This window comes from Peromyscus maniculatus, chromosome 19 (genome assembly GCF_049852395.1).
Source record: "Peromyscus maniculatus bairdii isolate BWxNUB_F1_BW_parent chromosome 19, HU_Pman_BW_mat_3.1, whole genome shotgun sequence".
In the NCBI taxonomy this organism is placed as follows: Eukaryota; Metazoa; Chordata; class Mammalia; order Rodentia; family Cricetidae; genus Peromyscus; species Peromyscus maniculatus.
Window position 1 is genome coordinate 65,996,100 of NC_134870.1, and position 17,771 is coordinate 66,013,870.

The following is a 17,771-nucleotide window of genomic DNA, read 5'->3' on the forward strand; positions in this document are numbered from 1 at the left end:
AAAGACCTGCCACTAGGCAAGAGAATCATGGTTGACCTTCTCACTGTCTGTCTGTCCTCCCTGTGATTCCCTGCTGTCAGTCCTTTATCGGTTATAAAGGAAGCTGTTAATGCCTCTGTTTCTAACCTCCCAAGGCTCTGCAGCACTGGCATCCACACCAGAAGTCTGTGTGCACAGGGAAGAGTGTGGCAGTTCAGGAAGGCAGCCTTGTTAGGTCCCACTGACTGCTTCCACGGGTGGTGTATCTTACCTGTGGCTTCACCTCTTTCCTCCCGCAGGTTTGAGACCTTCGAGATTAACAGCTTCGAGCAGTTTTGTATCAACTACGCCAATGAAAAGCTCCAGCAACAGTTCAATTCGGTAGGTTCGATGGATGGCCTAGGTCACCAGGACAGGGGACTCGCTGTCCCCCTGCTGTGACACCCGGGCCACTTCTCTTCTGAGATTGGTGTGTTTCTGCTCTGCCAAGTCCTCCTCTTTCTTCTTGGTGATGCTCCTAGCTTTTGGAATTGGCTCTTCATTGCTGGGGTAGGAAATGTGGCTGAGGCATCTGGGTGGAGAGGGTAAATGCTCTCCCTTGATTGACCCACTCCTCTCTGAGCCCAAGCTTTCAGGGCAGTTAAGGAACTGAAGGTCAGACAAAAGACTCCTTGAATTGGCTAGAGTCCAGCAACACCTGCAGGACTATAATATCCTAAGAGAAGGGTTGCAGAGGGATGGGAAATCACCAAGCCGAGCTCTGCCATTTCTACTCCCGACTGTGAGTTAGTGTCCAGACCTTTCTGGCAGTTATCTACCATCCTTCAAGACGGAGAACTTTACAAGAGCTTGGGGGGATAAGTGCCAAGTCTGTCTGCAGTGCCCTCACCTTGGCCTTGTGCTTCTGGTCTTAGCATGTGTTCAAGCTGGAGCAAGAAGAATACATGAAGGAGCAGATCCCGTGGACCTTGATTGACTTTTATGATAACCAGCCTTGCATAGACCTCATAGAAGCAAAGCTGGGCATCCTGGACCTGTTGGATGAAGAGTGTAAGGTAATGCCTACTGCTCCTGTTGTCATTGAGTGGGTCAGGTCCGGGTGCTGGGCAGAGGGCTCCTGTGTGATGCAAGGGAACCAATGAAATCTCATAGCTGGCCCCGAATCTGATTGTCTGAGCGGTGTCCCTCATACTTGCTAAAAGATAACCTGTTGAGTAACCGGCCGATATTATCCTAGCAAATGTACGTCTTTCTTGGCAGAAAGCAGGTGCTGTGATGGTGGTATGGATTTGGTCTCTCACAGGTCCTAGTTGCCCAGAGAAGCAGCCAGCGTCTAGATAGGTGTTCCCAGGGTGGTATGTATAGTGTCAGATGGCTGTGAGTGATGGAAATCCGTGAGACAGTGAGAGTCACCCGATGTGAATTTTGTGGATTTCTCCTGGTATAAAAGAAAACTGTGCCCATAGCAGGGGAGCATCCGGCAGGAGGAATGGAAGGTGGAGAGACCCAACTTTAATGCGTTCTCCAGCTTCCCTGCTTTCCTGCCCTATGAGTCGACGCAGACTGAATTTGGTGTCGACAGGCTCTCCCAGTGCAGTGCCTGACTGGGAAGGGAGTGGAGTGTAGACCGATTCCCACATCGGAAGGTATGGGAGCCCTATGGCTTAGTCTAGAAAGAGAAGAACCAATTGCTTTGACTTTTCTCCCATGATTTTCTGAAAAGGCATTGAGTGTGGCTGGGTGTTTAGGGAAGGAAAGGAGTTTCCTTTCTAGAATGGCTTTCTGAAGCGCTGCCTTGGTGCACAACCACAGTCCCAGCACTCAGGATGTGGAGGTAAGAGGCTCACTCCAGTGTAAGGCTAGCCTAGACTAAAAAGTGAGTTCAAAGCTAGCCTGTGCTATCTATTGAGACGCTGTCTCAACAAACAAACAAAAAACCCTCTCCCCATCCCTCCAAAAAAGTAAAAAACATACCACATTCTATAGATGGCACATTTATATGAATTTTGAGGGGTGGCAGTGAGGGATTGTGAGGCCCAGTCTCATTCTGTAGCCCAGCATGGCCTAGAACTCTCTGTGTAGCTCGGACTGCCTCAGACCATAACGATCTTTGTACCTCATGTCCCCAGTGCTGATATCACAAGCTTGTACCACACACCTGGCTCTCCTGATGTTTTTCAGCATCTCCATGCAGACCTGGGCTTTAGCTTCAAAGTCGGTGCCTGGGAAAGGCGATCCCATGTGTCTGAGGCTTGTCTAGGCTTGCCCACCCTGCCGAGTTGCAGTCAGGTGAAACAGCTGTCCCTGGATTGAGTGCCTCTGAGTGAAGGCACAGGCCTGACCCTTCTGTTTGCCTCCTGCTGGGAGCTCCTTCCTACATTTCCTAAGTCACAGCTCAACTGGGACCGTGCTTCCCTCCCCAAGGCCATCAATTCCTACCAGTAACCATCTCCCCCAGCTGCGCACTCCCAAGCCAAAGGCAGCTCCAGGTTCTGAGTCCAGCCCAGGTCTCTGGAGAGCTAGGCCTGGGTAGCAGCCCTGCCCTGGCTCTAGTCAGACTGTAACTCTTCGCTCCCCTCTGGGGGGGGAAGGGGAAAGCCATGCCCTCTTGAGGAACCACAGGGCATGTCCTGTTCTACACAGGTCTGTCTGGCCCTGCGTGAAGAATTAATGCATCACAAAGCAGGAACTCCCAGGGAGCATGGCCTTTCACATCCCATTTACTCACAGCCACTCACAAAAGTACCTCAGTGCTTGGGGATAATCTGTTCTGAGACTTGAACAGCTGTCTAAAGGGCTTGCAGTGAGATGCACTTCCCTTCACCAGCACACCAGGGCTGCTTGCGGATTTCTTTGGCTGTGTTGTCTGAAGACTGTGGAGGTTGGCATTGGAAACAGGATGTCCAGCATTGGTCCCAAGAGTGTAGGACCCAAGCCCCCGAGGGAACCCCAGAGCAGTGCTGAGCGGGGAACCGGTGGCTTCAGGGACAGTGTGCGAGCACACAACAGGTAACAGTCATGGAGAACACCGGCAGAGGCAAACCATGTCCGGCAGTTGGCAAAGTAACCCCCAGAACTCCCGCCCCAGTCCAGAAGGCTCCCAGGTCCTCTTGCTCTGTCTTCAGGTGGGGTACCCATGTCCTGGGGTACTCCTCTTGGAATCTACTTATGAGAAGCTGTATAAAAAGAAAACCAGGTTCTTTCAAGTTGCATTGGTTGTTAAAGCCACCAAGTTGCGGCTCATCTGAGCTGTCAACACAGCAGCAGGCCTCCAGGTCAAGATGTTCAAGATGGCTGACAGGGTGTAGATCGACATGGTTTTCCTCGCAAGACCCCTTCAAATGACAGAAACAATTTAAAGTAATAACTCGGTAGACAGGCCTGGTGGCAGAGACAAGCAGACGCAGGTAGGCCCGTGGAGGCGGCCCGCAGAGGTAGACGGGCCCCAGCAGCGGCGGCCGACAGGGACATACAGGCCCAGCGGCAGCCTGCAGAGACTTTCAGGCCCAGCGGTGGCCCACAGAGGTAGACAGGCCCAGCGGCGGGGACAAGCAGACGCAGCTTGGAACAGGGACGCCCCTAACCCCAACACCTGGGGAAGAAGCTATCTCCATGGGTCGGAACCAGAACGAATCTGAACACTCCGTCCGAGAACAACCCAGGGCCCAGCTGCTGATCCTGTGAAACCCAACAACTTGGAGGTGTTGGTGAGACTACCCCGCTCAGCTGAAATCCATCTGGGAGAGGATTCAGATGCCTACAGTTTGAAGTCTGAAGAAACAAGATCAGCTGAGGAGTTGACAAATGAACAAAATGTGACCTGGGAACACAGAAGAAGGCACTACCCAGCCACCAAACCAGATCACCAGAATCATAAGTATATAATTCACCAAGTGAAATCAGCTGCCCCTGAAGAAATAGCCCAATAGCACCAATTTAACCAAGAACCCCTACTAAACCAAGACTAAAAATTAGAACAAGAGAGGCACTCTCAGACACAGACACCACCTGTACCGCACAGAGGAAGAGATGAGTAGATGCCAGTTCAAAAATACAGGCAACAACATAAAGACCTATATGGCAACATCAGAACCTAGTGATTCTACACCTGCAAGACCTAAACATATCATGACAGAAGAAATCAACCCTAAAAATGACTATAAGAAGATGATAGAGGCCATTAAAGAAGAAATAAAACATTCCCTCAAAGAGGAAATAAAAACTTTCCTTAAAGAGGAAATGAAAAACTCCCTTAAAGAGGAAATAAAAACTTCCCTTAAAGAGGAAATGAAAAACTCCATTAAAGAGGAAATAAAAAAACTCCCTTAAAGAAATGGAAGAAAAAACGAACAAAAAATGGGAAGAAATCAAATCAAGCCAAGAAAAAGCAATTAAACAGATGAAAGAAACATTCCAAGATCTGAAAAATGAATTTGAGACAATAAAGAAAACACATGCTGAGGGAATGCTGGAAATAGAAATCCTGACTAAACGAACAGGAACTACAGAAACAAGCATAACCAACCGATTGCAAGAGATGGAACACAGAATCTCTGACACTGAAGACACGATAGAGAAAATAGATTCGTCAGTCAAAGAAAACACTAAAGACAAAAAAGTTGTAACACAAAACATCCAGGAAATTTGGGACACCATGAAAAGACCAAACCTAAGAATAATAGGGATAGAAGAAGGAGAAGAATACCAACTCAAAGGCACAGAAAATATATTCAACAAAATCATAGAAGAAAACTTTCCTAACCTAAAGAAAGAAATACTTATGAAGATACAAGAAGCTTACAGAACACCGAATAGGCTGGATCCAAAAAAAAAAGTCCCCTCGCCACATAATAATCAAAACACTAAACACACAGAACAAAGAAAAAATATTAAGAGCCGCAAAGGAAAAAGAGCAAGTAACATATAAAGGCAAACCCATCAGAATAACACCAGACTACTCAATAGAGACTATGAAAGCTAGAAGATCATGGACAAACCTCATGCAGACACTAAGAGACCACGGATGCCAACCCAGACTATTATACCCAGCAAAACTCTCAATCACCATAGGCGGAGTAAACAAAATATTCCAGGATAAAACCAGATTTAATCAATACCTGTCCACAAACCCAGCCCTACAGAAAGCACTAGAAGGGAAAATTCAACCCAAAGAAGCTAAACACATCCATGAAAAATCAAGCAATAGATAATCCCACACCAACATACACCACAGAAGGACAACACAACCACAAAAAATAATAGGAATTAACAATCACTGGTCATTAATATCCATCAATATCAATGGTCTCAACTCACCTATAAAAAGACACAGGCTAACAGAATGGATAAGAAAACAGGACCCATCCATTTGCTGCATACAAGAAACACACCTTAACTCCAAAGACAGACACTACCTCCGAGTAAAGGGCTGGGAAAAGGCTTTCCAAGCAAATGGACCTAAGAAACAAGCTGGTGTAGCTATCCTAATATCTAATAAAATAGACTTCAAACTAAAATCAATCAAAAGAGACCAGGATGGACATTACATATTGATGACGGGGAAAATCCACCAAGATGAAGTCTCGATTCTAAACATTTATGCTCCAAATACAAAAGCACCCACATTCATAAAAGAAACACTACTAAAGTTTAAAACGCACATCAAACCCCACACATTAGTAGTGGGAGATTTTAACACACCACTCTCACCAAAAGATAGATCTACCAGACTGAAACTTAACAAAGAAAAAAAGGACCTAACAGATGTTATGACTCAAATGGACCTAATAGATATCTACAGAATATTCCATCCTAACACAAAAGAATATACCTTCTTCTCAGCACCCCATGGAACCTTCTCAAAAATTGACCACATGCTTGGACACAAAACAAATCTCAACAGATACAAAAAAATTGGAATAACCTCCTGTATCTTATCAGACCACCATGCCTTAAAGTTAGACCTCAACAACAACAAAAATTATAGAAAATCCACAAACTCATGGAAACTGAATAATGCCCACCTGAAACATCAATGGGTCAAGGAAGAAATAAAGAAAGAGATTAAAGAGTTCCTAGAATTCAATGAAAATGAAAGTACAACATACCCAAACTTATGGGACCCTATGAAAGCAGTGCTAAGAGGAAAATTCATAGCTCTAAATGCACACATAAAGAAGATGGAGCAAACCCATACCAATGAATTAACAGCACAACTGAAAGTTCTAGAACAAAAAGAAACAAAATCACCCAGGAGAAATAGACACCAGGAAATAATCAAATTGAGGGCTGAAATCAACGAAATAGAAAACAAGAGAACAATACAAAAGATCAATGAAACAAAGAGTTGGTTCTTTGAAAAAAATCAACAAGATAGACAAACCCCTAGCCAAATTAACCAAAAGGCAAAGAGAGAGCACCCAAATTCACAAAATCAGAAATGAAAAGAGAGACATAACAACAGACAACGAGGAAATCCAGAGAATCATCAGATCATACTTCAAAAACCTATACTCCACAAAAATGGAAAACCAGGAAGAAATGGACAATTTTCTGGATAAATACCACATACCAAAATTAAATCAAGACAAGATAAACCATTTAAATAGACCAATAACCCCTAAAGAAATAGAAACAGTCATCAAAAGTCTCCCAACCAAAAAAAGCCCAGGACCAGATGGTTTCAGTGCAGAATTCTACCAGACTTTCAAAGAAGAACTAATACCAATCCTCTTCAAAGTGTTCCACACAATAGAAACAGAAGGAACACTACCAAACTCTTTTTATGAGGCTACAATTACCCTCATACCCAAACCACACAAAGATGCAACAAAGAAAGAGAACTACAGACCAATCTCCCTCATGAACATTGATGCAAAAATACTCAACAAAATATTGGCAAACCAAATCCAAGAATACATCAAAACAATCATCCATCATGACCAAGTAGGATTCATCCCAGGGATGCAAGGATGGTTCAACATACGAAAATCAGTCAATGTAATACACCATATAAACAAACTGAAAGAAAAAAACCACATGATCATCTCCTTAGATGCTGAAAAAGCCTTTGACAAAATCCAACACCCCTTCATGATAAAGGTCTTAGAAAGATCAGGAATACAAGGAACATTTCTAAACATAATAAAAGCAATTTATAGCAAGCCAACAGCAAACATCAAATTAAATGGAGAGAAACTCAAAGCGATACCACTAAATTCATGAACAAGACAAGGCTATAGTAATAAAAACAGCTTGGTACTGGTATAAAAACCGACATACGGACCAATGGAATCGAATTGAAGACCCTGCCATTAATCCATTCACATATGAACACCTGGTTTTTGACAAAGGAGCCAAAACTATACAATGGAACAAAGAAAGTATCTTCAACAAATGGTGCTGGCATAACTGGATGTCAATATGTAAAAGATTACCAATAGATCCATATCTGTCACCATGCACAAAACTCAAGTCCAAGTGGATCAAAGACCTAAACATAAATCCAGTTACACTAAACTTAATAGAAAAGAAAATAGGAAACACTCTTGAACGCATTGGCACCGGAGACCATTTCCTAAATAAAACACCAACAGCACAGACCCTGAGCACAATTAATAAATGGGATCTCTCGAAACCGAGAGGCTTTTGCAGGGCAAAAGACACAGTCAATAAGACAAAAAGACAGCCAACAGATTGGGAAAAGATCTTCACCAACCCCACATCTGACAGAGGATTGATCTCCACAATATATAAAGAACTCAAGAAACTAGACATCAAAGTACTGAACAGTCCAGTTAAAAACTGGGCTAAAGAGCTAAACAGAGAATTCACAAAACAAGAACTACAAATGGCTGAAAGACATTTAAAGAAATGCTCAACATCCTTAATCATCAGAGAAATGCAAATCAAAACGACTCTGAGATACCACCTTACACCTGTTAGAATGGCTACGATCAAAAACACCAATGACAACCAATGTCGGAGAGGATGTGGAGCAAAGGGAACACTCCTCCACTGTTGGTGGGAATGTAAACTTGTACAACCACTGTGGAAATCAGTATGGTGGTTTCTCAGAAAATTAGGAATCGAACTACCTCAAGACCCAGCCGTCCTACTCTTGGGCATATACCCAAGGAATACTGATTCATACCATAAAGATACATGCTCAACTATGTTCATAGCAGCACTATTTGTAATAGCCAGAACCTGGAAACAACCTAGATGCCCATCAACGGAAGAATGGATGAAAAAAATGTGGTACATATACACAATGGAGTACTACTCATCAGAGAAAAACAATGAAAGCATGCAATTTGCAGGCAAATGGATGGAACTAGAAAAAATTATCCTGAGTGAGGTAACCCAAACCCAGAAAGACAGTTATGGTATGTACTCTCTCATAGGTGGATTCTAGATATAAAATAAAGAACAATCAGACCACAACCCATAGAACCATAGAGGCTATATATATATATAGCATGGAGATCCCTAGGACGACTGTGGCTTATAATAAATTTCAGTTTTACTCAATTATTGCAAAAAAATAGCCAAATGAATGGAAACACATGAACTATGAACCAAAGGCTGAGGGGCCCCCAGCTGGATCAGGCCCTCTGAATAGGTGAGACAGTTGATTGGCTTGATCTGTTTGGGAGGCATCTAGGCAGTGGGACCGAGTCCTGTGCTCATTGCATGAGTTGGCTGTTTGAAACCTGGGGCTTATGCAGGGACGCTTGGCTCAGTCTGGGAGGAGGGGACTGGACCTGCCTGGACTGAGTCTACCAGGTTGATCGCAGTCCTCGGGGGAGGACTTGTCCTGGAAGAGGTGGAAATGGAGGGTAGGCTGGGGGTAAGGGGAGGGGGTGGGAGGGGGGAGAATAGGGGAACCCATGGCTGATATGTAGAACTGAATGGTATTGTAAAATAAAATATATATTAAAAAAAAAAGAAAAAGAAAAACAAAACAAAACAAAAAACCGTTTCAGCCTCCTCCTGTCTGCCACACTCTGTGAGACACAGAATGTGGTGTACACGGACCTGGTGCTGCATTTTCAGAGCAAAGGCCTCAGGAGCAACAGCGCAGTGTTGGCAGCGGCAGGGGGGGCGGTGCAGAGGGGGTGCAGAGAGGGGTGCAGAGGGGGCTTATGTCCCACAGCAGGCAGAGAGGGACATAAGCTGAGGCACTGGAGACACAGCTGAGCCCCGCCAGGGACAGAGGTGCTTCAGACAGATTCTAAGTCGTAAGGCTGCCATCTCTGCATGAGGCCTCCCGCCCCTTCCAAGGGAAGGTTTGCTGAGAGCCCTAATCACCCACTTGCCAGGCTAGTGGGGACTTAGACTGCCAAGATGCCAGGCAGTGCCAGAGGCTTCCTAGGGGAAGATCTCCTTCCTAGGGCGGAGGGTGAGTAGGTGCAGAGAAATTTCTGAATATTCAAGCAGGAATTCCATTTTATCTTTTTAAGACTGGGTGCGTGCATGTGTGCGTGCGTGCGTGTCTGCGTGTCTGCGTGTCTGTGTGTGTGTGTGTGTGTGTGTGTGTGTGTGTGTGTGTGTGTGTGTGCACATCACACCCTTGAAATTGCCCATCAGACCCCTGTGCAAGGCCAGCTCTTTTCCGGTGAACTAGCTACATCTTCTTAGTTTTTAATTTCCTGCCTGGCAACCTGGATTTTCTGTGAAGGAGACGAGCAGGCCTCTGCAGTGAGTCACAAGCTGGTAGAGGGTGGGGGTGGGAGTAGTTTCTATGACTAGGAAGGACGGTAACTGAAGTACAGGTGTGTTTGCTGAGGTCAAGGACCATAAAGGAATGGAGGAGCCGCCCGGTCAGCACTCTGCTTAGAGCTCTGAGCAGAATCCCAGCCCACAGAAGGGATTCTCGGCGCGAAACCTGGTCTGCCTTTGGCAGTGGCACTGTCCCTCTGAATGACAAGGCAGGCAGGGCCTGGTGAAGTGAGGATGAGCTGATGCAAGACTTCTGACATCCCTGGGTGAGGGGAAGAGGGGAGGGGGCATGGCTAGTTCTGCCACGATTACGTGGATGTTTGCTGAGGGGGGCGGAGTTAAGGCCCAAATAGCGCTGCAATGTAGTCGGGTGTGGAAGAAGCAGCCACCTCCCTAGAGAACTACGGGACCACAGAGTCCTGGGCCCAGCTGGGTTCTGTGACAGTGAGGGGACAGAAGTATTCTACAGGGCTGGGTATAGGGACCCACTCCTTTAATCCCAGAAAAAAAAAGAGAAAAGAAAGGAGGAGGTAGTGGTGGTAATAATACTTCTTTAAGCCAGAGGGGCCTGGGGAGGTTTTGGTGCAGGGTGACTTGAGAGGTTATGGGGAACATGTGGGAGGGCCCAAGAGGCATAGGGTGGAGCCAGACAGCATATCAGTGACCCAGAAAGCCATCGCTGCAGCAGTGGCCCAGGGGGACAGGACAAAAGCAGGGGTAAATCAATGGTCAAGGGGCCTTAGCTGTCACTTCGGGCTGCTGTTCTGTTGGGGGCAGGCTTTGGCCCCAGGTGATGTCCCAAGCAGGGGCGATGTCTGTGGTGAAATAATCCTTATTCAAGGACATTAGAAAAATGGTTCTGTTCCCCAACACTGCCTCCTTGAAAAACAAATCGCTACTTTATCTTAATAGCAAAGAGGAAAGCGCTTTTAAGAGCTTCATTGAGATGCAACACTCACAGTGTGAGCATCAGAAGCCTCCAGCTCACTGGCTTTCAGGGCATTCAGCTTTGCCGACCATCACGTCCCCTGTCCTTGTCCAAACAAACACCTTCACTGCCCTGCACTGAACGCATCAGCACCCCTGCCCGTTACCTCGCCCATCTCCATAGAGTTTCCTATTCTGGATAAATTCTGAGTTCCCAATAAGTGTCGGCCAGCACCACAGGCCAGAGGGTTCAGGCTTCTGAGAAATGGAGCTGGAACCAGGCTCTTGGTCCGGGGTTCTCCATGATGCTTCAGAAGGAGTGTAAGGAACCCTGCATGCAGCCATGTGTGAATTCCTTTTCAAGGATTGGTTCCCCTGTACATTCTAGCGCTAAAGATGGCCGTGATCCAGGCTGTGTTCAAATGCAGGATTTCCTTTCTCCCGTGGCTGAATAAATTTTATTTGTGTGAAAATATTTTTGGAGATGTGGTTTTTCACCTGAGCCTGCATTCATAGTTGCCTTAGACACTGTTGCCAGGCCAGACAGTAGAGTACTGAAGGACACATATCCTAGAGCCAGCCTTGTCTGACTTGGACCCCAGGCCAAGTTTTGCACAAGTCATCTAACCTTTTTGTCTCAATGTCCTCATCTCTGGGGTGTGTATAAACACTATACCTAGCTCATAGAGTGATATGGAGATAAGTGAGTTGATACAGTGAAATGTGTTTTAACTATACCTAATAATAAGCACTGCGGACATTGGCTGTTGCTGTGATGAGAATCTAAACTGGGAATCCCTGCTGGCTGATCTTAGTTGGAAGTGATTGGGGAGAAGTGGATCTTAGTCATAAAATAGTATACATGTGACCTTGATCCCTGGTCTCCTCTGACTGTTCATGCCCATCTAAATTAGTGACTATATAGGATCATAGGGTTTTCCCATTGAAGTCCAAGTGCATTTTCAAGCCAAGGTGATCGGGCTGCTAACAGATTGCAGCATTTGCTTAGTGGAGCTTCTGTCTGTGGGTCTGTCTGACCCAGTTGGGCCCTTCCCTTGAGGTCCTTTTTGCTCCCAGGTGCCGGCCGGCCTGCCTGGTTCAGACAAGCCTCACTATATGCTGACTCCTCCTTCATCCACACCTGGTAGTTCTAAAACAGAACTCTTGGAGACAAATATAAAAGAGTATATATAGAAAGTGCTGAATTAAATGTATTTTATTGTCCGCCCAATACAATTAATAGCCTCCTTCGGGAAAGAGGTTTCTCCTCCCTTTGAATTTCCTATGGCACGTGGCACAGGGGATTCAGTACTAGTTATACCAAATTGAATCTGGAGAAAAATCAGTGTGCTTACAAAGGACTTAGGAAGTTTGTTTCCACATGTGTAAGCATTTTCCGTTCGGAACATCTTATTTACCGAGTAAAGTCCTTTTTTAAATGGTCACTGCACGGGTCAGTGCCAATCTCGCCTTATCAGAAAGTATGACAGGAACTCATGGAGGAGAGTCAGTGAGGACCTGTAACTCAGGACGGTCAGTGGGTGTCAAGGGTAACAGAGCAAGTGATATCTCATTGGATAAGCCCCTGCCATCACTGACCATTGAGCAGCAGGCACAGTGTTGTATTTTTTTCCTACCCCATTATTATCCTCTCATTCCCGCTCTCTCTCTCCCAAACTCTTCTTCTTCCAACAGGTCCCTCTTACTTCAGTGCCTTTGTTTTTGTTTTTGTTTTTTTTTAAACCCAGTGAACCCGGTGCTGCTTGTACAAGTGTAAGTGTGTGTGTGTGTGGAGGGGGGAAGAGTGCTAGTTGACTGGAACCTGGGCAGTTTATCAGTGGCTTCACCACTGAAGAAAATGACTCCCTCCACCCGAGCACCCATGAACGGCCTGTAGACTGACAGTGAGGGGCGGAGTCTTGTGAGTCCCTCCCCCATACATGCCAATGGGCCCAGTCTTGTGCAGGTAACTGCAGCTTCCGTGAGTTCATGACTGCAGTGCCCATGTCCTGCCAGTCCCCGTTTCATGGCACACCTCCCAGAGTTCTGCCATTTCTGTTATCTCCACTCATCCTCCAGGCCGTTTCCTGAGTGTGCACACTCCCGCCTCCACCCCCGTGGAGTGGGTGTGATACAGATGTCCCACTTAGGGCTGAGCACTGCCCTGTCACTTACTCTCCAGCATTCTGACCAGATGTGACTCCAGAAACCACCACCGACTGCAAAAAGAAACTTCTCTGATGACGGCTGTGAGCAGAACTAATCTCAGAGCACCATCGGCAGTCTGTGTTAAAGCTTCAGTGAAGCAAGTTGCTTATTTACTCTGGAAGCCATCTGTAGAGATGTGGAGAGAAGCTGTCCCTGGGAATTTCTCACATAGGGACGCCACCAAATCTAGATCTACATTTGGGGGACAGGGAGTAAGAAAAGCATCATGCAGTGTGTGACCAGAAACCAATTCACAGTCCTTTGATGTGTGGGAAAAGATCTAAGACAGCCCTCGGACTCTATGGATTTATAGTATGTGCTAACAGTATCCAGAAGCTAATGGTGAGCTATCATAGTATGCCTATGTGTGTAAGTTCAATTGTTAGGAATTCCACACAAGACAGACACGAAACCAAAAAAATGGCCAGAAAAGGCTTCAGAAGAAAGGTCAACAGGCTAAGCCAGGGCAGGAGTATGGATGAGCTAGGGGAGGGGTGCTGGCTAATTATGCCCATCTTCTGAGTGAGCAGGACCGTGATGCTGAAGGGAATGGGTGTGCTGAGACTACAGGGAAGAGCATCTTCAGACAGCTCCACAAATGGGATCCTGCCCCCATGGCCTCAGTGTCCATCTTCATCCTCTCCTTGGACTTCCCTTTTCTGTTGCCTAGCTTGTTCTCTGAGGCTCAACAGCCTCCCATGGATGCCAGCTTACACACAGCAGGTCAATGACCTTTCATAGCACGATCCCAAGAGTTCAGGGTTGAGTCGATCTTATATCATAGTCAGTGCCCCGGCTTGAGAGCTGAATCCAGACCCCAACCCTCGGCCATGATGCTCCACGGCCTTGTCCTGCTTCATGAAGCACTGTACCCGGTCTTGTGGTTCTCCAGGTCCCCAAAGGAACTGATCAGAACTGGGCCCAGAAGCTCTACGAACGACACTCCAACAGCCAGCACTTCCAGAAACCACGCATGTCCAACACAGCCTTCATTGTCGTCCACTTTGCAGACAAGGTATCTGTCCTCTCTTGACCTGGGACCCCTTAGGCCCACAGTAGGGAGAAATAAAGGGTTTCCAGGCATAGGAAGTGGTCTTTGTGAGTTCCAGTGGCCTGGGGTTGCCGGTAGGTTCTCCTCTGTGCTTTCTTCCCCACCCTGCCCTGGCCCCAACTCTCGTATACCGGGCACAAGCTGAGCATGAACAGCAGGCAGTAATTGAGGGCTGCTCTCCTGGGAAGCCAGCAGCAGTGGAGCACTTAGGAGTCATTGAGCCTGAGAAGAGGGAGGAGTAAAGCCAAGGTACTCACACTGTCTGGATTCCTTCTGGAGTAGCAGCAGCGATCCCAGTGATGGGTAGAGACGTGGAACTTCTCTAGATGGATTTTGACCGAATTCTTAGGTGGTAATGTGCATGTAATTGCATATCCTGGTTCAGTGCGTCTGGGCCACTGGCAGAGAAGATGCGTTCATGGAGCCCTAAAGAAGCTTTCTCTCATGGGAATTCCCTTTTAAGACAGTGTTATCTCCTGCCAAATGAGTACTCAGTTGCCTCTGTGTAAATCTCGACATAACAGATTTGCATTTTCAGCGGGGGCGTCTGTGGATCTCCATCTACTCTTAGTTCTCTTAGAAAATGTTACTAGATGAGCTGGAATTACTTAAGAAGCTGCCACGGCTCCGGAAACACTGACTGTTTTTCCTTTCATTGCCATGGCCTCAGGTGGAGTACCTTTCAGATGGTTTTCTGGAGAAAAATAGGGATACGGTATATGAAGAACAGATCAACATCCTGAAGGCCAGCAAGGTAAAGAACACTGGGAATGGGGTTGGCAGAGAGACTCCAAGGGGGAATGCCTGCTAAGTCACGTTAGAATACTTGTCCAGGGCCCTGGGTTCAATCCCCAGCACCATAAAAAAATAGATATATGGGAACTGGGTGTGATATGTATGCCTGTTATTCTAGCACTCTGGAGGTAGAGGCAAGAGGATTCCTGCAAGTTCAAGGCCAGCCTGACCTACATAGCAAGTTCTAGCTGGGGTTAAAGACTGAAGGAAAAGAATATGTAAACCAACAAACCGGGGATGGGGTTTGCTATTGTGAGCCCCACTGTGGACTATGGGAAAGTAGCAATGCGGAGCTTGTTGGTTACATCTGGTGGAGGGGAGAAAGCAAGAAGAAGGTATCTCTTTATTCCAAGAGAGAAAACTAGGAAAAACACCCCAGATAAAGCACATGGGGGGGGGTGTCAGACAGATGACAACCAGGGGGAGGCATAGGAGTAAGTTGGGGTGAAGGTTCAAGTCACTTGTCTTCCTTGCCCTGCTTGCATACATAAGCTGATCTGAACCCCTCCAAGCCTAGTGTTGGTGACTTCTGAAGGGCACAATCTGAATGTCATTGTATCAGTCAGGATTCCCAAGGAAAACAGGACTGATAGAATGGATATCTATGATATTAGCATGGCTTACATGACTGTCCTGACAATGCTGTCTCCCAAGAGAAAGTCCAAGCACCCAACAGTTGTTCGGTCCATGATGCTAGATGTCTCAGCTGGTCTTCAGTATATGTCAGAATCCCAAAGAAGTAGGTTCTAATACTAATGAAGGAATGGACTTTCCATCAACAGTGAGGGCAAGCAGGCAAAGAGCAAGAGCTTCCTTCTGCCATGCCCTTTATAGAGGCTGCCACCAGAAGGTGTGGCCCAGATTTAAGGTGGATCTTCCCATGTCAAATGATCCAGTCATGAAAATCCCTCACGGGTGTGCTAGATGCTTGAGTTTAGTTAATTGCAGATGTAGTCAAGTTGACAGCCAAGAATAGCCATCACAGTAACAAAATATGAGATGTCAAGGGCATTTAAATCTACTTTGGAACGTTTATTATCTCCAAAATCCCATCTGCTTCTTTCTCATGAGCTTAGCAAAGAAATGCAGATAGTGTGTTCGTCTGCCCTCATCACTACACACATTTAAATGTTGGCCTGTGAGTCATTACCCTGAGCCACTGTTTGCATCCAGAGATGAGCAAAGCTACATTCTCATTGTCCCTGGATGAGCTGACAAAGATCTGCACAGGAAATCTGAAGGGAACTGAGACTCAGGGAGAGTCTGCAGCCAGGAGAGGCTGAGATAACGTGAAGGGAAAAGAAGTCTGGAGGTGCCTCAGCCAGGAGAGGCCAGTGCACCTGTTTTCTAGCAGCTGACGTAGATGGTGCTGCCAGCTGTAGATGATGTAGCCTTTCAGTAGGACCCAGGACGACTCTGCAGGATTTAGGAGTCTTTCTCCGCAGCCATATGGTACCAAGCTCACTGCAGGGCCCTGATAACACTGGAGAGGTGACAGAGGGATTTCTCTTTGTGATAAGCTTTAGAATTGTGGATGCAATAAAGAGAAATGATAGAATGGAGAAAGTACAGCCAGCAGCACTAACCCAGCTGCTTAAAGCCAAGTGAGCCCTTCTCCATCAGGGGCCTAAGATGGGATTTAGAGAGGGTTTGAGTCAGCAGCAGCCATTGTTCTCATCTCAGAATATCCACGTCAGGGAACAAACCGCAGAGACCATCGGTTTGTGTAAATGTACATGGGGTTTTGGAGTTTGATACCAGGTTAATGTCCTAGATCTCTAGTCCATGGTAGTTAGCAGGAGTTTCTCCATTTTTGACGAGAATGGGGATGGGGTGTAGGAAAGTATCCTCTAGTCACAACTGAAGAGAATGGTTTGTGTACCACTCCTACCCCATGTTGCCTGGGATTCTGAGAGGTGGCCTGCAGGCATGGGAGCCTCTGTCATCTTTATGGACGATCCTCCTTTGGGGGAACATAAGTGATGACTTAGTACAGATTAGTTCTGCTACTGTTTTGATTTTGAGTGTCTTAGTTTGAGGAACTTGGGGATATCATAACCTAAAAGTGACTATTGCTGAGAAGAAAAAGTGTCTGGCAAGGCAAGTATTCGTATTAGCTGAGCAGTTTTTGCCACTTAATTTTATTTAATAGCTTCATTGAATAGTTATGTATATAGAAAGAGACATATATAGACATATCTAGACAATCTCTGGGTTCTTAGTCCAGTGGGAAAATGTAGTTAGTACATACACACAAGATGCAGAAAGGTATGTGTGGTTGTGAGGGAGGAGTGTGAAGGTCAAGAAGAAAGTTCTCTAGAAGAGAGTGTAATGGGGGCCTGAGTGTCAGCAGTTTGCTAGGAAGACCTGCAGAAATTGGATGCGGTTGTACATAGGGCAACAATTATTGAAGTGTTTGAACACAAGACAAACTCAGCAAAGAGCAGGTGTGTTGGGGAGCATCTGGGAGAGAGCAGGTGCAAGCTTCCAAAACTCCTCTCCCGGTGAACTCACACAAGCTGTGTGGAGTTCCTCCAGAGAAGCAAGAGCAACGATACTTCATTTACCAGAACATTTGCCAATGGATATTTACACAGGCATCCTCCGTCTAGCATGAACTAATCTTCCAGACTCCCAGGAGAAAAGCAGATACTCACCAATGGATGATATTGTTTGCACAGTCAACTTGGAAATAGTGAGCCAGTCATATCGGGAAATGGTAAAAACTCACCTGAATCTAAGTTACCTGACACTAACCAACAGTCGGCCTGGAAAACAGGCCTTGGGAAGAATGGTGCTCTTGCTCTTTTCCGCTTGTGATGGTGTTTTAGGTTAAACATACTGCATTTTTATTAGAAATTTAGTCCTAAAAATTCAAATATCACAGAGCTATATACACGTCCCCTCTCATATTTCATGAACCATCTTTCAATGAATGCCTAGTCTACATTATAGCACACTGGTACTTCCTTTAAGGGTGAAATAATCACAATATGCATGCCTAGTCCCCTCTGATTTTGTACACATTGTATCCTTCCATGTGCATACACACATGCTCTTCCTTTCTCAAATAACTCTCAGTAGTTTG

The 17,771-nt window shown here is 46.0% G+C and overlaps 1 protein-coding gene across 6 annotated transcripts in view; it reads left to right on the forward strand.

The window, feature by feature from the left end:
• Positions 1–17,771, forward strand: part of Myo5b (myosin VB) — a 309,643-nt gene that overhangs the window by 200,742 nt on the left and 91,130 nt on the right. For all 6 annotated transcript variants that reach the window (XM_015992657.3, XM_076555509.1, XM_076555510.1 and 3 more), the window contains 4 exons: positions 279–360; positions 894–1,034; positions 13,730–13,852; positions 14,559–14,642. In XM_015992657.3, the coding sequence (XP_015848143.2) occupies positions 279–360; positions 894–1,034; positions 13,730–13,852; positions 14,559–14,642 (430 nt within the window). The remainder of the gene's footprint in view (positions 1–278; positions 361–893; positions 1,035–13,729; positions 13,853–14,558; positions 14,643–17,771) is intronic.